This window comes from Salmo salar, chromosome ssa01 (assembly GCF_905237065.1).
Source record: "Salmo salar chromosome ssa01, Ssal_v3.1, whole genome shotgun sequence".
NCBI classification, from domain to species: Eukaryota; Metazoa; Chordata; class Actinopteri; order Salmoniformes; family Salmonidae; genus Salmo; species Salmo salar.
In genome coordinates, this window is record NC_059442.1 from 51,292,686 (window position 1) to 51,319,486 (window position 26,801).

The following is a 26,801-nucleotide window of genomic DNA, read 5'->3' on the forward strand; positions in this document are numbered from 1 at the left end:
CACAACAATTTGGTCGTTTTATCCTATAGAAATGGACACAGTCCTTGCCAGATACAGCATGACTGCAGAAGATTTTTTTAAATTGCCAACACAGTAAATCGACCGGTAGCCTATGTAAAATAGTTGACAGTAAGGGTAGGCTACAGTATTGTTGTGCGACATCATTACCTATTTAATATCAGAGCCTATACCAAAGCAGGACATAGAAACCCAATGTTGATCAACTAAATATTGAACAACAATTAGTATTTTGCATAGAAGTGTGGGCTGTAGCATTTAGCCTACTAGCCTAAATTGTTTTGAATATACAATCAATCTTGCAGAATGCGCAGGCATTCGCTCTATAGGCAGCGTGCATTTAGTTTGAAAAGGTCACTGCAAAACATTCTGCGCACATCTCTACAGCAGGGGTTCCCAAACCTTTTCACTCAGGCCCCCCTTCCAGCATTCGGGATCATCCCATGCACGTCGATTTCTGTGGGCACAAGCAATGTTCATGACACAAACTGTTCACACCCCTCTTGTTGACGGAGAGAAAATGTTGCGGGTTGAAAGGTTATTTCTTGCATAAAAGGGAAAAGGATAGGGGGACACCTAGTCAGTTGTCCAACTGAATGTATGTGTCTTCCGCATTTAACCCAACCCCTCTGAATCAGAGAAGTGCGGGGGGCTGCCTTAATCGAAATCCAAGTCTTCGGCGCCCGGGGAACAGTGGGGTTAACTGCCTTGCTCAGGGACAGAACGACAGATTTTTACCTTGTCAGCTCGGGGATTCGATCCAGCAACCTTAAGGTTATTGGCCCAACGCTTTAAAAAGGTGAATGGAGGGCGTTTTCCAGGCAGAGTTTCAATGCTCGTTCACGCGCTCACAGTTTTATGACAGGTCTGATTTATAAGGGGAAACATACGAGTGTATGGCGTGCGGCAAGTTGATTTATCTCAATATTTGTGTAAATGCGCAGACATTTCAGAAATGGCTCACACAGATATTTTGTCTGTCAGATGGCCTGGGACGTCAGCAAATGTCACTGCAAAAGTTTAACATTCTGCCATCACCTCCAAAGACAGCAGTCTTTTCAGAAATGACGTACTCAAATATTAAGTGTGAAATTTACGTAACTGTTATAAATGAGCCCCCTGAAAAGACTGCACATGCACAAAAATATTGAGATGTATAAACTTGGCGCTCGCCATACGTTTCCTATTATAAATCAAGCCAGTTGTAAAACTGTGCATACTTTAGAAGTAATGGAATTAGACCAAGACAGTATCTAAATGAAATAGCAGAACGTTTCCTTTTGCCGTGACATTTGCTGTATTTGACCGTTTCTGATAGACAAAAACAATTGCAAAATGTTATCAACCTGTAACAGATCGTTTGAATTCAAGAATGTTTGGCATTTAGCCTACTTTTTCCAAACCCATATGCTGCACTGCACCCGAATTCTGAAACATTGTCTACTTAGATGGGGTTTTTTAACTACAGTGGTAGCCTACACACTTCAATGCAAAATATCAACTGTCTGTTCACCTGTTTAATTCTACTGTATGTTATAAACCGCGCTCACTTTCAGATCAAAACAATGAAATTAGAATAGCCTATCTAATAGAGCCAATGGAAACTGCATGTGCATGGTCTAAAGTTTGCGGAAGGATAAGCACATTCTCACATCAAGTTCAGTTTTTATAAATGCCAACTAGCGCAGGCGTGTTTTAGGGCATATTTTGTGGAATGCTTATGCGGCCCTTGGTGATAACATGACATCCTTCCAGCTGCTAGCTAGCTACAATTACATTTTTTTGTCAAATATGACCTATTTTTTAAAACTCTTATAAAGTTGGTTTTTGAAGCATAAAATGTGAATTTGATATTTTAGACCGATATTATGATTGTGTATGTATGATTATGTGTTTGTTTAATGTCATTTCTGCAAAGTAGTTAAAACGGTGTCAGTTCCACTTGAATTGATGGAATCCTTTTGTTTTCAGAACCTAAATGGAGACAGCTATACTCTAAGTCTAGACATCTATCCTCAAGGTCTAGAAGGGAGGCCTATCATGGCTGCCCCTGTTTTCACAAAGGTTCCCCACTACTATTATATCCACACTATTAATATTTAGAAGACATGTACAATGTCAACTTCGTCATCAAACATCGAAGAAAATATGATATTGTCTTATATGGTACATTTTTTTTAAAGCTCATGTACTTAAGAAACTGCATGTTTTGTGTGTGATGATAAACTTATGATGGCTGTGCACTCTACTTGGCCCCTCAGAGTCTGCAGGACCTAGAGTGCCGTGTTAAAGGAGTGCCCTCCCCCAAGGTGGACTGGTACAGAGAAGGAACTGTCATAGAGGCCTCCCCTGACTTCAGGATCCTGCAGAAGAGTAAGACCAAGACCTTCCTTCCTTTACTATGTGTCGGAATAATGTACATTACTCTTATGGTACGTTCTGTGATTTACCTCAATTCTCTTGTATTAGTTTATTAGTACATTTTCACTTTATCTTTGAAGTTAATAAATGTAAGCATTTTGAAAACTGTTAAAGTATCCCCCAAAAAAACTGAGAGCAAGTTTTTTTAGAAGGCATCATGAAGAACAGAAAGCTCTGATTTCATACAATTAAATATATATTAGCAATTTCTTCATTTTTAGATCCTCGATCCACGGATAAATCAGGTGCGTATTATGCAAAGGAGAGACTGTCATGGTACAATTAATACATTGTAAAATCTTAAGATGCAGCATATTTCTGCATGTATCAAAATATTTTGTGGTATGTGTTACTGAAATGTAAATTGTATTCACAATATACAAGCATTAGACACAATGATAAAAAAAAAAACATGACTGGCCTCAGAAAGTCAAAGTCCTACTGTAGCCTAGGTGATGTTTTCTATGAACCAGTGTACACCATTACTCTTTCCAGATGTTTAGAGTATCTGGCTGGGGTTGTAGCTTCTGTAACTCCTCTGCGTAAAAGCCAGTTTACTTCTCCTCCTAAAACTCAACCTTATAAGGAACCTTAACAACCTGTGTCTGTTGAACTATCATGGTTACAGAGCCTTTCAGAGTGTCTGAAACACAGGGAAGCACTCGTGAATGGAAGCAAATGTAGCTGCTGTGCCATTGGAAAAATTGCTCACTTACAGCATAAGCATTTTATGAATGCTTATTAGTTCTCTGTATCTTAGAAAAGACAATCTATTGAGCAATAATTATACAGTATATAGAAATGCAGACATATTTTACAATGCAGAGGCTTACTGTCTTTCTTTTTCACTATGCATATACTGTACATACAGTAGGTTAGCTACATAGTACAGCTACCATGCTGTTATACAGTGAACAAAAAGCAACAGGCAACAATTTCAAAGATTTTACTGAGTTTTGTATTTGTATTTATTATGGAACCCCATTAGGTGCTGCCAAAGCAGCAGCTACTCTTCCTGGGGTCCAGCAAAATTAAGGCAGTTTATTCCATTTTTAAAACATTACAATACATTCACAGATTCCACAACACACTGTGTGCCCTCAGGCCCCTACTCCACCACTACCATATATCTACAGTACTAAATCCATGTGTATGTATAGTGCGTATGTTATCATGTGTGTGTGTGTGAATGCATGTGTCTGTGCCAATGTTTGTTGCTTCACAGTCCCCGCTGTTCCATAAGGTGTTTTCATCTGTTTTTTAAAATCTAATTTTACTGCTTGTGTCAGTTACTTGATGTGGAAAAGAGTTCCATGTACTCATGGCTTTATGTAGTACTGTGGGCCTCCCATAGTATGTTCTGGACTTGGGGACTGTGAAGAGACCTCTTGTGGCATGTCTTGTGGGGTATGCATGGGTGTCCGAGCTGTGTGCCAGTAGTTTAGACAGACAGCTCGGTTCATTCAACATGTCAATACCTCCACTTTGAGCCAGGAGAGATTGACATGCATATTATTAATATTAGCTCTCTGTGTACATCCAAAGGCCAGCCGTGCTGCCCTGTTCTGAGCTAATTGCAATTTTCCTATGTCCTTTTTGTGGCACCTGACCACACGACTGAACATTAGTCAAGGTGCGACAAAACTAGGGCCTGTAGGACCTGCCTTGTTGATAGTGTTGTTAAGAAGGCAGAGCATCGCTTTATTATAGACAGACTTCTCCCCATCTTAGCTCTACTGCATCAATATGTTTTGACCATGACAGTTTACAATCTAGTGTTACTCCAAGCAGTTTCTCAACTTGCTCAATTTCCACATTATTTATTAAAAAATGTAGTTGAGGTTTAGGGTTTAGTGAGTGTTTTGTTCCAAATACAATGCTTTTAGTTTTAGAAACAGCTCTGGTGGACATTCCTGCAGTCAGAATGCCAATTGCATGCTCCCTTAACTTGAGACATATGTGGCATTGCATAACAAAACTGCATGTTTTATATTGGCCTTTTATTGTCCCCAACACAAGGTGCACCTGTGTAATGATCATGCTGTTTAATCAGCTTCTTGATATGCCACACCTGTTAGGTAGATGGATTATCTTGGCAAAGGATATATGCTTACTGACAGGGATGTAAACACATTTGTGCACAAAATTGGGACCAACACTTTACATGTTGCATTTTATATTTTAGTTCAGTATAGTAACTTCTCTGCACTTTAATCTATCAGTCATGTTGCCTGAACTTCAACAATGACATTCAGCTGGTGCTCATCTCCCTAATTTTGTATTCCCTTTAGAGGAAATATGCACTTTGGTCATTGCTGAAGTCTTCCCTGAAGATTCTGGAACATTCACTTGCACTGCAAGCAACAAATATGGAACTGTATCCAGTATCGCTGCACTAAGGGTGAAAGGTAACGTCACTGGCTTACAAAGTTTAGACTTGGAAGCTCTATTCGTAAGATAATATTTGAAGACTGTTTACAGTGCCTCGTTAAAGTCTACACACACTTGCATAGTTTTCACATTTTTCTGCCTAAAATTCTAAAAAGGGATTTTTATCCACAGTGAAAGAAGAATTATAATTTTTCTGAAATTAATAAAAATATAAAACAGTCCTGATTGCAATGGTCTTCAAACTATTTTCTGTGGCATATCTAAATAAGTTCAGGAGCAAATATTTTCATACAAAATCACACAACGATCTGTTTGTCAAAGTTGTGGTTCTCATGATTTAAGAACAACTTTACCTGTCTCTGGAAGGTCCCTCAAACTGATAGTGAATGTCAAACAATGATTCAACCTCAGAGCCACCAATGAGCTTTAAAAGCATGTCTGGGATTTTGTTTCCACAGGCATAGATCAGGGGACTCTAAGAAATAATTCCAAGACACTGAATATCCCTTTGAGTATGGTCAAGTATTGCAATTGGAAACTCCTCAACGACATCACTGTGAGGCTTAGGATTCATTGGCTGAGCTGAGAGAAAACTGTGCATTGATTAACAACATTGCATTCACTCCACATTAATGGCTTTTATGAAAAAGTTTTAAAAAGGAAGCCTGTCTTAAAAAATCCACTCCAAATCATGCAACAAGTCCATTAGGTAATACTGTAAGACAACATTGCAAATAAATTTACTTTTTGGCCTAAATTTTAAAAAAAATGTTTGTGTCAAATACAACCCATCGCAGAGTGAAACCCTCTGCATTTTCAAGTATTGTGGTGGAAGCATCATGTTATGGGTATCCTTGTCACCGACAGGGACTGGGGAGTTTGCCAGGAACAAAATAAATATGATAGGATCAAAGCCCAGGTAAAAAAGTAAGAGGAAAACCGACTTCAGTCTTCTGAATACCTAACCCTGGAATTTAGTTTTCTTTTTCAGCGGGTCAATTACGCAAATTGTAATGCCAAAGACACAACATAAGGGCCTTCCAAGAGGTGTTAAGTGCTTCTGAGTGGTCCAGCCTCAGCCCTGACTTAAATCTGATTTTAAAAGCAGGTTTGAATATTGCTGTCCATCAATTTTTCTGAACTTGAGCTATAAAATACAATAAAAAAAGACAATGGATAAATGTTTCCCTATTAGTTGTGCAAAGTTGGTAGAATCTTATTCAAAATAATTCACACAGCTGTAATTGCTGCCAAAGGTGCTTCCACCAAGTATTAACTCGGGGGTGTAAAGACGTACGCAATCAAGCCATGTTTGTTTTACATTTTTGTATTAATTTAGAACATTTTCTAGAATTTTTCTTTCAATTTGAAAATGTGGAGTAGGTTGTGTAGATTAGTATGGGAAAATCCAACGCAATCCCATTTTAGAGGTAATTTCAAGGCAGCAAAATGTGAAACCTGTGAAAGGGATGTTTAGACTTACACTAGGCTTTGAACCTATCCTTCTCCCTGTACCTCATTAGGAAATGAAAACACCAACAACAACCACGTGAAAACTGTCGTAGGCACTTTAACAATGGAGTCCACACAAGTACCAGAGCCTTCTTCGTCAGATCTCACTCTGCCCAGTCTAAAGCCTCAAGCTGAGGCTCTTGTCACCAACAGCATCAAGCCTCACTCCAGCACCATCCGCCTGGATCCCCTCAGCTCCAGCACTTTACGACTGGAACCTCTGAGCACCAGTACCCTCCATCTAGACCCTCTGAGCTCCAGCATGCTGCGCCAGGTGCCTGTTAGCCCCAGCATGCCCAGCCTGGACCCAATAAGCCTGGGCAACAGCCTCCATATAGGCACCCGTAGCTCCAGCACATCTCATCTGGACTCACTCTACCTGAGCACCCCTCACCCAGACCTGCCTACTAGCTCCAGCGAGCCCCAGAGCAATGGTGAGATGCCCAAGACTGACCAGGAAGACTCCAGAGCCTTTTCAGTGTTACCTAACCCTCCCGTTGGTCTTTGGCCTAAGGTGGAAGGGACTCCTATCCATAAACCTGAGCCCCCTCCCCATGTAAACCTCCCTGATCCCCCCAACTCCTCCTGCCTTAAGCCTGGGGTTCTGGTTAACCACAACGGGCCCAGGTCCAGCTCCAGGGCTGGCCTCCGTGTGCACTTTAAACTGCCTGAGGATGAAACGGAAAACCTGAGTGAAGCATCCAATAGCCATTCATATGAAGATATGTCACAGTTGGACAATAAGGAACCACCTCCAGTACTGGCCAAGCCCAAACTGTGAGTATTCTAATTCTCAAGTATTTTTCAACTTATCTAGTATCACTTAACTTAATAATGCAATGAAAGGTCTTATACCAAGCTTGATACAGCACATTACTGACATTTCCAATTGCAGATCTGAGTGTGTTTAGAGTCTGGATACTCCTATGTGTTAAAAGGGCAGACTATTTCCCCAACCTGCCCCTGAAAGACACATTGTGCTCATTACTTTTTACGGAACTATGTCTCGAGTATTTGTAGTTATTCGGGTGAGGAACACATTAAGATAAACATATGGTTTTATTATAGCCTGGTCTCAGATCTGTTTATACTGTCTTGCCAACTCCTATGGTTTGGCGTGACAAGGATTTATGAATTGGCAAGACCACATAAACAGATCTTGGACCAGGCTAGTTTTATTATATAAAGTTTTCAACATATTCCATCTCTGTTTTCTCAGAGACCCTGTCCAGCTGCAGCTTCTGCACAACCAGGTGCTTATGGAGCAGCAGCAGACTGAGACTGAGCCAACCGGAGCCATCAAGAGCCAACCGGAGGCATCTGCCTGGCCAGTCCAGACACACCACGAGTCCCAGGCACAGACCCAAGCCCAGCCTCAGTCAAACCTGCCCCGTTCATCTACTCCCATGCCCCTGCAGACCACCCACGCCGCACCCATACTGACCACATCCCCAACACCCTTTCTCAACTCCGCCCCTGTGACAAGATTGAACACTACCCCTACACCCCAGCTAAACACTAGTCCCCCTGCCCACCTGCTAAACATTGCCTCTGCACCACTACTGAACCCATACACCCCCCATTCCTATTCTACTTCTTCAGCCCTGCTAAACACAAGCCCTGCACCACCAAAGAACACTACCTCTGCACCGTTACTGAACACAGCCCCTCCTACACCCGTTATAGGTACCCTCCCGTCCCTTCCTCAACTGAAGACAGCTCCTTCTTGTATGAGCTCCCCTCCATCTGCCTCTCTGCTGAGAACCGTTCCTGCACCACACCTGTACACCAGCCCTGCATCCCCACCCTATATGACCCAGCAAAACACCACCCATTCTTCCCAGCTGAATTTAGCCCACTCATCCCAGCCTAAAGCCATTCACGTACCCAAGTTTAGCACACCTCCCGCACCTCATCTGAATACAGCCCCCACAGCATCCCTCAGCTCCATCCCTGCAGCTTTCAACAAGGCCCCCACAACCATGCAGAACACCTCCCACTCTCCCCTGCTCAGAACAACCCACGCCTCCCTCCTCAACCTGGCCCCTACGTCACAGAGCTTCAACTACGCTAGGCCAAAGGAGTTCATCACTGCCCAGACTCTCCTCTCTCCATTTAGGAGTCCCTCTCCTACAGAGTCCCCCGTTCCGTTGCTCCACAAGCTGGCTGCCGAGCTCAACTCCTCCAACCCCAACCAGTTCTCTCCGCAACCCAGAGTCTTACCCACCAGAGTCCTCAAGTCACCCATCAGCCCCCCTCCCTTCATGTCCTCCCCCACCTCACCCATCCTGTCACCTGCTGCCTACCTAAACTCTGTGTTCACCCTGCCACAGCAGTCGCCTCCGCAGGCAGCGTCCCCGACCTCCAGTACCTCCACCCCCAGCCCCATCCAGAACCATGTGGCCTTCCTCAGCTCTGTCCTGCCCTCTCTACACACTACACAAGCCACCAACTCTATGGGCCTGCCCAGGAGTGCTCATAGGTAAGTCCCTATGGTTCCTGAATTCCAGAAAGTTCCCAGTTTAACAAAAAAAAAAATCCTGATTGGAGGATTACTAGAGGGGCGGAATCCTTCAACTCTGAATCCTCCGACCCGGATTTTGGGAAAAACCCGGGAACTTTGGACCTCTTACTTCAGCATTCAATTCATCGTGTTTCAGTTTTATATATTGTAAAAATACATTTTTGCTAATTAATTTGTTTTGATCCACAGGCCATCTCAAGGCATACTGAAGAAGTTGCCTACAAGCACTCGTCCTATTTTAGATGATGACATTCGTAGCAGCCAACAAACTCTCCTCCACGATATTGAGAAAAAGTTTAGGTTCAATGAAGATTTAACGCGTGGTCATGTACAACAGGTATAGGATATATGCCTTCAATTGTACTGTTATGCCGTGAGGCACATACCTTCCATGATAGATTGGGTGAATGACTGAATATGGAACTAAATGAATGAGTTATGCAGTAATAATATGGCTTGGAGTGGAACCAACAAATGAACAGAGGGATCTCAAATAAATAAAGCATTCTTCTTCTACAAATTATTTTCAACCCAACACCTGTTTGAATACCACGTTCTTCAAACATTTGAAAAGAACACAAAGTGGAGACTGCATGGTGAATTCTCACTTGCTTCCAATTTGCTATTCTGCAATTCTTATTATAAATCTATTTTGTTCTCCTTTAACATTGGAAATGGGGTAAAGTGACAATGTGAAACAATCTGGAAGCATTGAGAACATGCATTCATCTAAACTGAGAGATCAGCAGAGCATCAGCGAGCAATCCTTTTCCAATCATTCACTTTCCATATTCATTCATCATGTACTGTATGTGTCCCATATAACACCATGCTTATCATATTAATCACACATTACTCACACATTCGCGGTAGTGGTGTGTGTGTGTGTGTGTGTGTGTGTGTGTGTGTGTGTGTGTTCGTGTGTGTGTGTGTGTGTGTTTGTGTGTGTTTGTTCATTAGTGTGTGTGCATTTGTGTTGGTGTTCATCATTCATCCCTATCCTCTCACAGAAGCCGACTACTTATGAGGGTAAAACAGAAAGCCGAAACCTCGGACCAAACATTCCTGCCACTGTCTTTAATTATGACGAGGTACAGCGAACATCTCTCTCCCAAGCATTGCTTTGCTCAGAACATTCGGTAACACTTTACATTAAGTTGCTCTTATACCTATGCAGAAACACTGTATTTACGCCAGTAACGGCATTGGATTAACACGTTCATTCCTAGTACTTCAGTAATTGCATAATGGGGTTGAAAGTTTTTTGTAACCTTTACAAAAAAATATTGCAGTTTTGAAACTGCCTTAACTGCAATTGACTGTGGTATTTTGGATGCGGTAATTGCAGAATAACTGCAGTGTACTGCACACTAACTGCAGTTATACACTGCAAAATTAGTGTAGTAAAAAAAACGGTTATTTTGGGCACAGTAATTGCAGCATACTGCAGTTATATTTCACTCTAACTGCAGTTATACTGCACTCTGACTGCAATCATCTTTCGTAACAGAAGAATAGGGACAAACAATAGGCTTTCTGAGGTAAAAAATAATAAATAATTTAAAGTGGAAAAGGAGAAACAGACATATACATCAGATGGAAGATTTTTGATTTTCACCTTCAAATAATATTTTTGCAGGAATCTCCTTGCGAATGATTTTGCCGAAGATTGTATCTCCGCCGGCCTGGGCAACCTGAGCTTTTGCTATCTCCTAATAATAATAATAACTAAAACCACTCAAGCCCATTATATATATTTTTTAAAATATTTTTTAGAATTTTTGTATATTTGAAACATACAATATACTCGCAGTGAAGCCGGTCTACAACTACATCACTTAGTGATCTAACAGCCTCCCATCCAGAGCGACACACAGAAGCAACCAGTGCTCAAGCGCAAGTCGACAGATCTCCTACCAGCCCTCCAAGATTCCCGCCACAGTTCCCCAAGACCCCCGCACAGAAAAAAAAAAATACAATAATTCCATATTACATATTGTGAGTGTAGTAATTACAGCATTACTACACAGGTATAAGAGCAACTTAATGTAAAGTATTACTGAATGTTGAAAACAGGTTTGAATTAATAAGTAGTATGGATGCATACTCATATATCCAAACACTAACCAGGTTTCCGTCCAAACTTTTTATGCAAGTAAAATACGTCGGATAGAAAATGTGCTGACAGGCCTGATGGAAACAGAAAATGTTTCTGTAAACTTTATAAATGTAGACAAAACAAAATACGCTAGACAAAGTGGAATCTTTTGGTATCGGTAAAATGAACAATGCGAGAAATGTCGGTAGAAAAGCTTTTATGAGCAAATATTGATATATTAACCGTCATATCAAAGTCAACTTGGAGTCACGCGATGACATGTTTTGTGGTCCTGCCACTACGACTTGTCAAGAAAGCATGCAGTTTATTAGGCTATAGATTAAATCAATTATGATGAACTTCACAGAGTGGTGAAAGTGCAAGGTGATGATGAGCTTGATGCTCCTTTCCAATAAATATCGAGCGTCTTATTCTGGTGACATGATCATTGATGCTTGACTGCCGTTTAAGAAATAAAAATAATCTCGCTCTTTAGTCCATAATATTGTTATCATGTAGACTATACGCGATCGCACGTATACTGTGGCGCGCTGTTGGATGGAGCGCACGTTCCAATACCAGAGTGGGCACAACGTCATTACGCACAGTTTTATCGGCAACAAGTCAAGTTGACATAAACATATCTGGTGGGGAAATATACATATTGTTTTTATGCGGAATCTGTCGCCAATTAATCATAAGTCATGCACTTTTAAAGTATTTGTAAACTAATATCCATTTCATGAATAATCTAAAGCAGTGGGCACCAACCCCTCGTGATAGACTGGTCAATCTCCAAACAATTCCTAGCTAATCACCAAACATGAAAAAAAAACAATGATAAAGCCTTGCATTCCTATTTATTGTATCTGTTTCACGCTGTTGGCGGTAGTTGCACTTCATTCAGCAGCCCGAGCACCAGGATGGCAAGGTGTTCCCATTTTGAACCCTTTCATGTGTCTGAATGTAGACCTCCAGTTCCAGGGAGCAAATCAAGTGCAACCTATAGGACTCTAACGCTGGCCAATCAGATAGCTCAGATCAAGAGTCTGCAGTTTCCTTGTGCCATATAATGTAAAATGATGCCTGGAATGCACAGAAAAGTTGATAATGTGAGATTTCAAAGCTTTTACAACCATGACTAGAGAGAGACTCAATGAATACAGCAAACATCTGCTGTGTTTAATGAGTAAGTTCATGTTTAAGTTGTTATTCAGCACTGTTAATACTTTTGTTCAAAACTTTAAAAGCCATAAAATGTGCATTCTCCCTACTTCCACTCACACTACAACCAACACTGCAGCTGCAATTAATGAGTATCACGAAGTGTTTCGATAAGCTTGCATTGTTATTATTTGCGGCTTGTGTCTTTTTTAATATCGAGGAACATTTCACTTTCTTTAGTCATAGGAGTAACAACATGAATTGGTGCATGATGCAGAAATGATGCAGTGCGACATACACTACATGACCAAAAGTATGTGGACACCGGCTCGTCAAACATCTCATTCCAAAATCATCGGTATTAATATGGAGTTGGTACCCCCTCTGCTGCCATAACAGCCTCCACTCTTCTGGAAGGCTTTCCAATATATGTTAGAAGTACGAAGAAAAAAAATATGTATGAAATGAAAAAAATGAAATGTATGCATTCACTACTGTAAGTCGCTCTGGATAAGAGCGTCTGCTAAATGACTAAAATGTAAATGTAAATGTTAGAACATTGCTGCGGCGACTTGCTTCCATTCAGCCACGAGCATTAGTGAGTTCGGGCACTGATGTTGGGCGATTAGGCCTGCCAGATGGTGAAGCGTGATGCAACCAAGGACAGATGATTTTTATGTACTTCAGCACTCGCCAATCCCGTTCTGTGAGCTTGTGTAGCCTACCACTTCGCGGCTGAGCCGTTGTTGCTCCTAGATGTTTCCACTTCACAATAACTGCACTTACAGTTGACCTGGGCAGCTCTACCAGGGAAGAAATTTGAGGAACTGACTTGTTAGAAAGGTGGCATCCCATGACGGTGCCAGGTTGAAGGTCACTGGGCTCTTCAGTAAGGCCATTCTACTGCCAAAGTTTGTCTATGGAAATTGCATGGCTGTGTGCTCGATTTTATACACCTGTCAGCAACGGGTGTGGCTGAAATAGCCGAATCCACTAATTTGAAGGGGGTGTCCACATACTTATGTATTTTGTATATATGTTTTGCGTCAGTTGGAAGACTGTGTCCCCTTTTCTCAGCGGAGGGAGGGAGAGAGGAGGGACGTTGAGTCGGGGTAGAGGCAGTCTCACCACTGCTCCCTCCCCACAGACTGACCATCAGATGCAGGCCATCAGTCCAGTAAAAAAAGCTCATTATTATGCTCACTGAGCTGTGCCTCGCAAGTAATAGAACAAATGATCTCTTACCAGTGTGATCATAGACCAACAATTTTGAAATATAATTTCTAAATGGTCTGAGAAGAACAACATTAGCAGGGCAATTCAAGTGTAGCCAATGTGCAGCGATAATGTATTGGGCCGCCCTATAGCCTGGTTAATGTTGCATAGGCTTGTTTAAAATTGATCTGAGTGGTAGATCTTGGCTTGCATTTTGACTCAGGGATCTTGACTCAGAAAAGTTTGGTGACCACTGATTTAAATGATCTCTAAACTGAAATATCGACCAAACTCATGTTATGTCCTAAATAGGGTAGGAAGTAGTATGAAGTAGTACACAGTGTTGTACGAGATCTTCAATTTCTTGGCAATTTCTCGCATGGAATAGCCTTAATTTCTCAGAACAAGAACAGACTGACGAGTTTCAGAAGAAAGATCTTTGTTTCTGGCCATTTTGAGCCTGTAATCGAACCCACAAATGCTGATGCACCAGATACTCAACTATTCTAAAGAAGGCCAGTTTAATTGCTTCTTTAATCAGAACAACAGGTTTCAGCTGTACTAACATAATTGCAAAAGGGTTTTCTAATGATCAATTAGCCTTTTAAAATGATAAACTTGGATTAGCTAACACAACGTGCCATTGGAACACAGGACTGATGGTTGCTGATAATGGGCCTCTGTACGCCTATGTAGATATTCCATAAAAAATATGCCATTTCCAGCTACAATAGTCATTTACAACATTAACAATGTGTACACTGTATTTCTGATCAATTTGATGTTATTTTAATGGATGAAAAATGTGCTTTTCTTTCAAAAACAAGGACATTTCTAAGTGACCACAAACTTTTGAATGGTAGTGTACATATACACTGAAATTCCACACTATACACTGCCTCTGTGACTGGGTTCATCAGGAAGTGCATAGAGGATGTTGTTCCCACTGTGGCGATTAGAATTGATCCAGACCCCAAAAAACGTGGATAGATGGCAGCAACACCTTCACCCGCTTCGAGGAAAACAACATTGAGCTACGACGTGGGCCCCCTCTGCTCACGAGGACTGTGTGCTCTCGTTGTCCGTGGCTGATGTGAGTAAGTCATTTAAGCGTGTTAACCCTTGCAAGGCTGCCGGCCCAGACGGCATCCCAAGCCGAGTCCTCAGAGCATGTGCAGACCAGCTGGCTAGAGTATTCATGGACATGTTCAATCTCTCCATATCCCAGTCTGTTGTCCCCACTTGCTTCAAGATATCCACCATTGTTCCTGTACCCAAGAAAGCGAAACTGAACTAAATGACTATCACTCACTTCTGTCATCATGAAGTACTTTGAGAGGCTAGTTAAGGACCATATAACCTCCACCTTACCCGACAACCTAATCCCACTACAATTCGCATACTGCCCCAACAGATCAACGGACAAGAGCCCTATCCCACTTGGACAAGAGAAATACTGTACCTAAGTAAGAATGCTGTTCATCGACTACAGCTCAGCCTTCGACACCATAATGCCCTCCAAGCTCATAACTGAGCTCCATGCCCTGGGTCTGAACCCCTCTCTGTGCAACTGGGTCCTGGACGGCAGACTCCAAGTGGTGAAGGTAGGCAACAACACCTCCGGCACGCTGATCCTCAACTCGGGGGCCCCACAGGAGTGCGTGCTCAGCCCCATCATGTAGTCTCTGCACATCACTGATGCCCTGAAATAAATACACTGTGGTGAAGGTGGCGCAACAGCGCTTCTTCAACCTCAGGAGGCTGAAGAAATTCGGTTTGGCCCCTAAGACCCTCACAAACTTCTACACCATTAAGAGCATCCTGTTGGCCTGGTATGGCAATTGCACTGCTTACAACTGCAGGCCTCTCCAGAGGCTGGTGCGGGCAGCCCAACACATCAGCAGGGGCACACTGCCTGCCCTCCAGGACATCTACAGCGCCCGGTGTCACAGGAAGGCCAAGTAGATCATCAAGGACTTCAGCCATCCGAGCCACGCCCTGTTCACCACGCTACCATATAGGAGGAGATAGTACAGGTGCATCAAAGCTGGGACAGAAAGACTGATTAACAACTTCTATCTCCAGGCCATCAGACTGTTAAACAGTCACCACTAGCCGGCCTCCTCCCAGTACCCTGCCCTGAACTTAAGTCACTGTTACTAGCCAGCTACCATCCGTTACTCTAACCTGCACCTTACAGACTGCTGCCCGATAGAGTCATTGAACACTGATCCCTTTAATAATGTTAACATATGTAACAGTGTAGGCTCCGTCCCTCTCTTCGCCCCAACCTGGGCTCGAACCAGGGACCCTTGCACACATCAACAACTGACACCCCACGAAGCATCGTTACCCATCGCGCCACAAAAGCCGCGGCCCTTGCAACGCAAGGGGCAACCCTACTTCAAGTCTCAGAGCGAGTGACGTCACCGATTGAAACGCTATTAGCGCGCACCACCGCTAACTAACTAGCCATTTCACATCGGTTACACATACAGTTTTTATATGTATTCTAGTCATGGCTCATCCTATATAACTACTGCTGTGCACACCTTTTCTATTTATAAACTGACCTTACTGCCTATACCATTTTATATGTACAGTGCATTCGGAAAGTATTCAGACCCCTTGACTTTTTCTAAATCTTGTTACGTTACAGCCTTATTCGAAAATTGATTAAATCGTTTTTTTCCCTCATCAATCTACACACAATACCCCATTAGAAAAAGGAAATGATTATAAAATAAACATCATAAGTATTAAGACCCTTTTCTCAGTACTTTGTTGAAGCACCTTGGGCAGCGATTACAGCCTCGAGTCTTCTTGGGTATGACACTACAAGCTTGGCACACCTGTATTTGGGGAGTTTCTCCCATTCTTCTCTGCAGATCCTCTCAAGCTCTGTCAGGTTGGATGGGGAGCGTCGCTGCACAGCTATTTCAGGTCTCTCCAGAGATGTTTGATCGGGTACAAGTCTGGACTCTGGCTGGGCCACTCAAGGACATTCAGAGACTTGTCCCGAAGCCACTCCTGTGTTGTCTTGACTGTGTGCTTAGAGTCATTGTCCTGTTGGGAGGTGAACCTTCACCCCAGTCTGAAGTCCTGAGTGCTCTGGAGCAGGTTTTCATCAAGAATCTCTCTGTACTTTGCTCCGTTAATCTTTTCCTCGATCTTGACTAGTCTCCCAGTCCCTGACGCTGAAAAACATCCCCACAGCATGATGCTGCCACCACCATGCTTCACCGTAGGGATGGTGCCAGGTTTCCTCCATACGTGATGCTTGGCATTCAGACCAAATCGTTTTTGGTTTCATCAGAACAGAGAGTCTTGTTTCTCATGGTCTGAGAGTCCTTTAGGTGGCTTTTGGCAAACTCCAAGCAGGCTGTCATGTACCTTATACTGAGGAGTGGCTTCCGTCTCGCCACTATATCATAAAGGCCTGATTGGCGGATTGCTGCAGAGATGGTTGTCCTTCTGGAAGGTTCTCCCATCTCCACAGAGGAACTCTAGAGCTCTGTCAGAGTGACCATCGGGTTCTTGGTCACCTCCCTGACAAAGGCCCTTCTCCCTCAATTGCTGAGTTTGGCTCGGCGGCCAGCTCTAGGAAAAGTCTTGGTGGTTCCAAACTTCTTCCATTTAAGAATGGAGGCCACTGTGTTTTGGGGACTTTCAATGCTGCAGACATTTTCTGGTACCCTTCCCCAGATCTGTACCTTGACACAATCCTGTCTCGGAGTTCTATGGACAATTCCTTCGACCTCATGGCTTAGTTTTTGCTCTGGCATGCGCTGTCAACTGTGGGACCTTATATAGACAGGTGTGTGCCTACCAAATCATGTCCAATCAATTGACTTTACCACAGGTGGACTCCAATCAAGTTGATCAATGGAAACAGGATGTACCCGAGCTCAATTTTGAGTGTCATAGCAATGGGTCTGAATACCCTTTGTAAGGTATTTCTGTTTTTAATTATAATTTTTTGCAAACATTTCTAAAAAACGTTTTGCTTTATCTTTATGGGGTATTGTGTGTAGATGGATGAGGAAAAACATATTTAATCAATTATAGAATAAGGCTGTAACGTAACAAAAACATTTGGGAAAAGGGAAGGGGTCTGAATTGTTTCCGAATACACTGTACATTTATACTCTGGACTGACGTTGCTCGTTCTGATATTTCTTAATTTATTTATTTAAACTTTTTTTTGTGCATATTGTTGTGTATTGCTAGGTATTATTACTGCACTGTTGGAGCTAGAGACATAAGCATTTGCAATAACGTCTGCAAATCTGTGTATGCGACCAATAAACTTTGATTTGATTCCAATGTTCTTCATTGCATCTCAGTTAGGAAAATTGGAATTGGATTGACTCCCACCATGACTTTAACACAATATCGCCATTGCTGAATGGTGCTCTGGGTCTGACTCCTCTGTAAATCTACTCAAGTACTGTAAACACTCTCCAAAACTGTTTCTGAAATGTATCCCCATTCCATCTCGGTGAAGTATTTGATACAATATTTCAATTGGTAAATATGTTTCCTTCACTACATGCAGGAGTCTCTGTCATTATATCAGGTGTCATACTATTTTTAATTCCTGCCATAGTATTATTTGCAGCATCTTGATTTAAATCTGTTTATTATAATTACTTACATTCTATATTGTCGCATGATATGATACCTAGATATTTATTATAACATTGATGCTGTTTTTAGTTTTGCTTAAATTTAACCTACACAAGGAAAGCACTTTAATGACTTACACTATTGGCATGACTACTGCAATTATTTTTATACAGCGGTCTTACTTTATTTTAGGAGTACAAAGTGTCCAACTTTGAGCAGAGGCTGATGGGTGAGATAGAGTTCCGTCTGGAGCGCACGCCAGTCGAGGAGTCAGATGACGAGGTACAACACGATGAGATCCCAACAGGGAAGTGCATTGCTCCCATGTTTGACAAAAAACTGAAGAACTTCAGGGCCATGGAGGGTGTGCCAATGACGTTCTCCTGTAAAGTGGTGGGGATCCCTGTACCTAAGGTGAGACAGCACATTTATGTTTTTTTAAATATGTTATGTCACCCAGAATGTTTTTTTTTTTTTGCAGAGGTTTTCATCCAAATTGCCTTATAGTATAGTGATAACAAAGATTTTTAGTATGTGATCCTGTCAGGATTTTATCTGCCAATGCCAGGGAGGAAGGCCAGAGGGCTCTGCTTGATTGGGTCTCTCTTTTTTATGATATTCGGGGGGTCGTCCGGGATCTGGACTTTGATATGGCAGTTCATTTGTATGTTCACCATACAGTGAGTGGACATGTACTCAACATTTGTTAGAAATCTTCCTCGGTCTTCAACCCATTTCAGGTTTACTGGTTCAAGGATGGCAAGCAGATCTTGAGGAAAAATGATCATTATAAGAAGATAAGAGAGGGGGACGGAACCTGTGCCCTACACATAGAGGTCACCAATAACGACGATGATGGCAACTACACTGTCCTGGCAGCTAACCCCCAGGTATCATAACCTCCTGTAATTGTTTCACTCTTATACACCTTTCTTACCCCTTTGCCAAATCTGATTTGCTAATTAATTAATTGATGATCACCAGGGACGAATCAGCTGCTCCGGTCATTTGATCATCCAAACAGGTCCTCTCCGAAACCGAATGACACCTATGATTCACTCTCAGAGGTGAGATTTTTTTTTTATTATTATTTTTTATTTAACCAGGTAGGCTAGTTGAGAACAAGTTCTCATTTGCAACTACGACCTGGCCAAGATAAAGCATAGCAATTCAACACATACAACAACACAGAGTTACACATGGAATAAACAAAACATACAGTCAATAATACAGTAGAACAAAAGAAAACAAAAAGTCTATATACAGTGAGTGCAAATGAGGTAAGTTAAGGCAATAAATAGGCCATGGTGGGGAAGTAATTACAATATAGCAATTAAACATTGGAATGGTAGATGTGCAGAAGATGAATGTGCAAGTAGAGATACTGGGGTGCAAAGGAGCAAGATAAATAAATAAATACAGTATGGGGATGAGGTAGGTAGATAGCCCATCTGTAAACAGCCCATCTATGTGCAGTGATCTGTGAGCTGTTCTGACAGCTGGTGCTTAAAGCTAGTGAGGGAGATATGAGTCTCCAGCTTCAGAGAATTTTGCAGTTCGTTCCAGTCATTGGCAGCAGAGAACCGTAAGGAAAGACGACCAAAGGAGGAATTGGCTTTGGGGGTGACCAGTGAGATATACCTGCTGGAGCACGTGCTACGAGTGGGTGCTGCTATGGTGACCAGTGAGCTAAGATAAGACGGGGCTTTACCTAGCAGGGTCTTGTAGATAACCTGTAGCCAGTGGGTTTGGCGACGAGTATGAAGCGAGGGCCAACCAACGAGAGCGTACAGGTCGCAATGGTGGGTAGTGTATGGGGCTATGGTGACAAAACGGATGGCACTGTGATAGACTGCATCCAGTTTGTTGAGTAGAGTGTTGGAGGCTATTTTATAGATGACATCACCGAAGTCGAGGATCGGTAGGATGGTCAGTTTTACGAGGGTATGTTTGGCAGCATGAGTGAAGGATGCTTTGTTGCGATATAGGAAGCCGATTCTAGATTTAATTTTGGATTGGAGATGCTTAATGTGAGTCTGGAAGGAGAGTTGACAGTCTAACCAGACACCCAGGTATTTGTAGTTGTCCATGTATTCTAAGTCAGAGCCATCCAGAGTAGTGATGCTGGACGGGCGAGCAGGTGCGGGCAGTGATCGATTGAATAGCATGCATTTAGTTTTACTTGTGTTTAAGAGCAGTTGGAGGCCACAGAAGGAGAGTTGTATGGCATTGAAGCTCGTCTGGAGGTTAGTTAACACAGTGACCAAGGAGGGGCCTGAAGTATACAGAATGGTGTTGTCTGCGTAGAGGTGGATCAGAGAATCACCAGCAGCAAGAGCAACATCATTGATGTATACAGAGAAGAGTCGGCCCGAGAATAGAACCCTGTGGCACACCCATAGAGACTGCCAGAGGTCTGGACAACAGGCCCTCCGATTTGACACACTGAACTCTATCAGAGAAGTAGTTGGTGAACCAGCCGAGGCAATCATTTGAGAAACCACGGCTGTCGAGTCTGCCAATAAGAATGTGGTGATTGACAGAGTCGAAAGCCTTGGCCAGGTAGATGAATACGGCTGCACAGTAATGTCTCTTATCGATGGCGGTTATGATGTCGTTTAGGACCTTGAGCGTGGCTGAGGTGCACCCATGACCAGCTCTGAAACCAGATTGACCGTGCCAGCTTTCCAATCTTTGGGAATCTCAGACGATACGAAAGAGAGGTTGAACAGGCTAGTAATAGGGGTTGCAACAATTTCGGCAGATAATTTTAGAAAGAGAGGGTCCAGATTGTCTAGCCCGGCTGATTTGTATGGGTCCAGATTTTGCAGCTCTTTCAGAACATCAGCTATCTGGATTTGGGTGAAGGAGAAATGGTGGGGCCATTGGCGGGTTGCTGTGGAGGGTGCCGGGCAGTTGACTGGGGTAGGGGTAGCCAGGTGGAAAGCATGGCCAGCCGTAGAGAAATGCTTATTGAAATTCTCAATTATAGTGGATTTATCGGTGGTAACAGTGTTTCCTAGCCTCAGAGCAATGGGCAGCTGGGAGGAGGTGCTCTTATTCTCCATGGACTTTAGTGTCCCAGAACTTTTTTGAGTTAGTACTACAGGATGCAAATTTCTGTTTGAAAAAGCTAGCCTTAGCTTTTCTAACTGCGTGTGTATATTTGTTCCTAACTTCCCTGAAAAGTTGCATATCACGGGGGCTATTCGATGCTAATGCAGAATGCCACAGGATGTTTTTGTGCTGGTCAAGGGCAGACAGGTCTGGAGTGAACCAAGGACTATATCTATTCCTAGTTCTACATTTTTTGAGTGGGGCATGCTTATTTAAGATGGTGAGGAAGGCACTTTTAAAGAATAGCCAGGCATCATCTACTGACGGGATGAGGTCAATGTCATTCCAGGATACCCCAGCCAGGTCGATTAGAAAGGCCTGCTCGCAGGAGTGTTTTAGGGAGCGTTTGACAGTGATGAGGGGTGGTCGTTTGGTGGCAGACCCATTACGGATGCAGGCAATGAGGCAGTGATCGCTGAGATCTTGATTGAAAACAGCAGAGGTGTATTTGGAGGGCGAGTTAGTTAGGATGACATCTATGAGGGTGCCCGTGTTTACGGATTTGGGGTTGTACCTGGTAGGTTCATTGATAATTTGTGTGAGATTGAGGGCATCAAGCTTTGATTGTAGGATGGCCGGGGTGTTAAGCATGTCCCAGTTTAGGTCACCTAGTAGCACGAGCTCAGAAGATGGATGGGGGGGCAATCAATTCACATATGGTATCGAGGGCACAGCTGGGGGCAGAGGGAGGTCTATAGCAAGCGGCAACAGTGAGAGACTTGTTTCTGGAAAGGTGCATTTTTAGAAGTAGAAGCTCGAATTGTTTGGGTACAGACTTGGATAGTAATACAGAACTCTGCAGGCTATATTTGCAGTAGATTGCAACACCGCCCCCTTTGGCAGTTCTATCTTGGCAGAAAATGTTATAGTTAGCGATGGAGATTTCAGGGTTTTTGGTGGTTTTCCTAAGCCAGGATTCAGACACGGCTAAGACATCCGGGTTGGCAGAGTGTGCTAAAGCAGTGAGTAAAACAAACTTAGGGAGTAGGCTTCTAATGTTAACATGCATGAAACCAAGGCTTTTACGGTTACAGAAGTCAACAAATGAGAGCACCTGTGGAGTGGGAGTGGAGCTAGGCACTACAGGACCTGGATTAACCTCCACATCACCAGAGGAATAGAGGAGAAGTAGAATAAGGGTATGGGCTAAAGGCTTTCCGAACTGGCCGTCTAGCACGTTTGGAACAGAGAGTAAAAGGAGCAGGTTTCTGGGCATGATAGCTTAGATTCAAGGCATAGTGTACAGACAAAGGTAAGGTAGGATGTGAGTACATTGGAGGTAAACCTAGGCATTGAGTAATGATGAGAGAGATATAGTTTCTAGAGACGTTTAAACCAGGTGATGTCATCGCATATGTAGGAGGTGGAACAACATGGTTGGTTAAGGCATATTGAGCAGGGCTAGAGGCTCTACAGTGAAATAAGACAGTAATCACTAACCAGGACAGTAATGGACGAGGCATATTGATATTAGAGAGAGGCATGCGTAGCCAAGTGAACATATGGGTCCAGTGAGCGGTTGGGCTGACTGGGGACACGGCAATTCAGACAGTTAGCAGGCCGATGCTAACAAGCTAACAGTTAGTAGGCCGGGGCTAAACAAGCTAGCAGTTGGCAGACCGGGGCTGGCAAGCTAGCAGTTAGCAGACCGGAGCTAGCAGTTAGCAGACCGGGGCAAGCAAGCTAGCAGTTAACAGACTGGGGCTAGCAAGTTAGCCTTTGGGGGACGTCGCATGGGGGTAAGTCTGTTTTTGCCTCTTCGTGCGGTGCCGTCGATATTAGTCGTGGAATTAGTAGGGTTCCAAGTAGCTCTAGGTAGCTAGTAGGCCGCGGTTAGCAGAATGGGCCTTCAGCGGACGTCATGCCTGAGGGGCCTGTTGGAATCCTCGGGCAGATTATGTCGGTATTCCAGTCGTAGAGGATCGGCGGGGTTCCGTGCCCCGTACCGGCAGTAGAAGGGGTCCGGATATTGTAGCCCAGGAGTGGGCTTCGGTGGTAGCACAGGAGCCCTGGCCGCGCTAGCTTCAGGCTAATTGGTGCTTGCTCGGGGATGGAAACGCTAGCCAGGAGTAGTCACCCGGGTTTGCGGTTAGCTACTTGCGAAGATCCAGATGAAAATGTTCAGAGTTTGCGATAGGAATCCAGGGATATAGGGGGAAAAATAATAATAGGTCCCTTCTGCTCTGGTTTGAGTCACGTTGTTCGAACTGGCGAGAGCTTTCCGAGCTAAAGGTTAGCTGGTGACCACTAGCAATGGTTTGCTGACTGATAGCTGGTAGGTAGTTAGCTGGCTGGCTTGCTTCAGTTTAGGGATTCCGGATCCAAAGTAAATAGAAATACTTTGGAAAAAAAAAAACAGATCCACGCCACATTGGGTGAGGCGGGTTGCAGGAGAGTATTTAGAAGTTGAGGTTTAGGAAAATATTTGAAAAAGATATGCGAAGAAAAATAAGTAAAAAGATATATACAAGGAAGGACTGACTGAGTGTGCATTGTGATCTGCAGAGGTAAGAAGAACCCTCAGCATGGAGAGCCAGCATGATTGCAGCTCTTACTGTTGTTTGTAGAGGTTACTAACAGTAAGATCGCAGATGTAGATATTGCCCAGACTACTGTTGAACAGACACAAACCCTCATAGCAACCATAAACCCATATAGAGATAAACCAATCAGAGAGTTTTATCCCTATGATAGCAACACTAATCTCATACATCATTGTCTTAGCGATTGCACATGACAAGATATCTCAGCAATACCAGGGCCAATATACATGTACTGTAACATGTTCTGCACATGCCTACAGGGTGCGGGCCCGCATACAGGAAGTGGAAGAGGGTGAAACAACCCAGGAACGCTTCTTCCAACCTCACTTCCTCCAGGCTCCAGGGGACATGGTGGCTCATGAGGGCAGAGTCTGTAGATTAGACTGCAAGGTATGTGACATTTACCATGGACTGTAAAATAACTGAATAGAATGATTTAAGCAATGGTCATTTAATACATTTTAGATTTACTATAAAAAAATCTGTGCTAAATATCAGTCAGGATAGCCTTTGAAGATAGATAGCACTTCTTGTGAGATGTACACAGTACGATGTGTTTCTCTGTTTTCCAGGTTAGTGGCCTTCCAAACCCAGAGCTGATGTGGCTGATCAACGGGAGGCCCATCTACCCAAACTTCTACCACCGGATGCTGGTGAGGGAGAATGGAATCCATTCCCTTGTCATAGACCCTCTAAAACAGGACGACGCCGGGACATACACTTGCATTGCCAGCAACAAAGCAGGACAGAGCTCCTTCAGTCTAGAGTTAAGAGTTGTGGGTAAGAGTTCTCAAAACAAGTATTTTCAATAAATATTTAGAAGCATTTATGATGACTTATTATTGAAAGTTAGTATAAAATGTAACATTTATATAATGTAGGTAATCAATGATAGGTTTTGAATAAGTAATGACAAAAACATACATTTGTTGGTATAGTGACGTATGCCATGACAATTAATAAGTATTATAGTAATTGTACATGACAGAGAATAACTATTATTTTCCCATTCAGAAAAAGAGATGAAGCAGGTCCCCCAGTTTGTGGAGAAGCTCCAGAACACAGGCATCGCAGAGGGCACCCCCGTCCGACTGGAGTGCAGGGTGCTGGGCATGCCTCCACCTGTCATCTACTGGAAGAAAGACAATGACACCATTCCTCACACCAAGGCCAGAGTCAGGTTAATATTCCCAAACTAACCTCTCACCCTCCAACCAGGAAGTTGACTGCCCACTTATATTCAAACTCATGTAGACAAGAGGTAACACACAAAACCCATGCATAGAGTACATTCCAATTCAGCCAGATTAGATTAGAAAATCAATGCTTGTTATTCACCAAAAACATTTAATTAGAACACAGTTGATAAATACACTTAGTTTAGTGTGATGATTTAATTGAAGATATGTTTTTTGATTCTAGCTTACACCAGGATGCCACTGGATATGTTTTCCTCCTGATTCAGCCAACCAGGAAAGAGGATGCTGGCTGGTACACCGTATCAGCAAAGAATGAGGCTGGAATTGTTTCATGCACAGCGAGACTAGATATCTATGGTAAATTCAATACAACTTTTAACAGCTTTCTCTTACCTGTCACAGTGTTTATTGTGATAGTTTTGAATGACTCAATAGTTGCTAATGATTGTGTTTTAAGTATATCAATATATCAAATGCATGGACTACAATACCCAGAACCATCTCTGTTCTTTGCAGCCCAGTGGCATCAACATGTTCTTCTGCCTATGAAGAAGGCTCCGCGGTAAGGCAGTCGCTATGCAGCACTGACTGGCCAAGGCCTAGACATCAAGTCCGCCTTTCCCACGACGGACAACAGCCCCATCCTGTTCTCCAGCTCCCCTAACGAGGCACAGTTGGAGAGCGAGGAGCTGTGAGATGCTAGCTGTGTAAGAAGCAGACATACTCTGCCACAGGGTTGTAAAAGTCTGTAAACTTCCCCATAATGGACAGGTTTTTCAGAAATTCTAGTTGAAAGTTTTGGAAAGTTTATTGGAATTTTGCCAACCTAATCACCACTGGCCCTTTGAACCCACAAACTACTCTTCTCTGGAGTCTCGTAGGGCCGGTTTCCCAGAAACAGATTAAGCCAAGTACTGGACTAAAAAGCATGCCCAAATAGAGAATCTCCATTGAAATGGTCTAATCTACTAGACAATCTAATCTGTGGTGGCCAGTAGGATTAAGAGATGGAAGAGCAGGACTATAATCTGTGTAGTTTGTTTCATCTGGTTTGTGTGATACATTTGAAGTGATACATTAAAGTTAGAATGACAAAAACGGTTAGATTTTAAACTGTCAACCTAATGCTGTGTTTGCTTGTCCGCCATTCCTATTGAATTGTATCATTTGAAATGTCTGATTCACAAAAAACAGACACAATCACCAAGTCTTAGTTCACCAGCCACCAAGTCAACTATAATCTTCCAATAGATCAGATGTATTATTTTATTTATTTTTGATTAGTTAGATTGATAGACTAACAGTTAGAACGTTGGGCCAGTAACTAAAATGTTGCTAGTTCGAATCCTCAAGCCAACAAGGTGAAATATCTGCAATGTGCCCTTGAGCAAGGCACTTAACTCTAATTGCTCCAGCAACAATGTGATAATGTCAGACCCTGGCCGTGACCCCACTCTCTGAGGGTGTCTCAGGGGGAGAGTTGGGATGTACAAAAAACACATTTCCAATTCACACATGCATATTAGTACACACTTGTACATGTGTTAAATAGGATAAATATAATATAACTTCTGACCCACTGGAATTGTGATACAGTGAATTATAATTGAAATTATCTCTGTAAACAATTGTTGGAAAAATTACTTGTCATGCACTAAGTAGATGTCCTAACCGACTTGCCAAAACTATAGTTTGTTAAGAAGAAATTTGTGGAGTGGTTGAAAAACGAGTTCTAATGCACTTACAACCTAAGTGTATGTAAACTTCCGACTTCAACTGTATATATATATATAGTTCCAGTCAAAAGTTTGGACACACCTACTCATTCAAGGGTTTTTCTTTATTTTTACTATTTTCTACATTGTAGAATAATAGTGAAGACATCCAAACTATGAAATAACACATATGGAATCATGTAGTCACCAAAAAAAGAGTTAAACAAATTCTTCAAAGTAGCCACCCTTTGCCTT

The 26,801-nt window shown here is 42.8% G+C and overlaps 1 protein-coding gene across 2 annotated transcripts in view; it reads left to right on the top strand.

The window, feature by feature from the left end:
* Positions 1–26,539, top strand: part of LOC106604517 (myopalladin) — a 48,241-nt gene extending 21,702 nt beyond the window's left edge. The window contains exons 6-21 of one of the 2 annotated variants that reach the window (XM_014199196.2): positions 1,990–2,082; positions 2,280–2,391; positions 2,661–2,684; positions 4,731–4,847; positions 6,354–7,119; positions 7,562–8,824; positions 9,056–9,203; positions 9,877–9,957; positions 18,165–18,386; positions 18,713–18,862; positions 18,957–19,039; positions 23,893–24,022; positions 24,205–24,412; positions 24,647–24,812; positions 25,055–25,188; positions 25,348–26,539. In XM_014199196.2, the coding sequence (XP_014054671.2) occupies positions 1,990–2,082; positions 2,280–2,391; positions 2,661–2,684; positions 4,731–4,847; positions 6,354–7,119; positions 7,562–8,824; positions 9,056–9,203; positions 9,877–9,957; positions 18,165–18,386; positions 18,713–18,862; positions 18,957–19,039; positions 23,893–24,022; positions 24,205–24,412; positions 24,647–24,812; positions 25,055–25,188; positions 25,348–25,397 (3,747 nt within the window). In that variant the 3' untranslated portion in view covers positions 25,398–26,539. The remainder of the gene's footprint in view (positions 1–1,989; positions 2,083–2,279; positions 2,392–2,660; positions 2,685–4,730; positions 4,848–6,353; positions 7,120–7,561; positions 8,825–9,055; positions 9,204–9,876; positions 9,958–18,164; positions 18,387–18,712; positions 18,863–18,956; positions 19,040–23,892; positions 24,023–24,204; positions 24,413–24,646; positions 24,813–25,054; positions 25,189–25,347) is intronic. The other variant, XM_045719093.1, reaches the window with a different exon arrangement.
* The last annotated feature ends 262 nt before the right edge of the window (positions 26,540–26,801 follow it).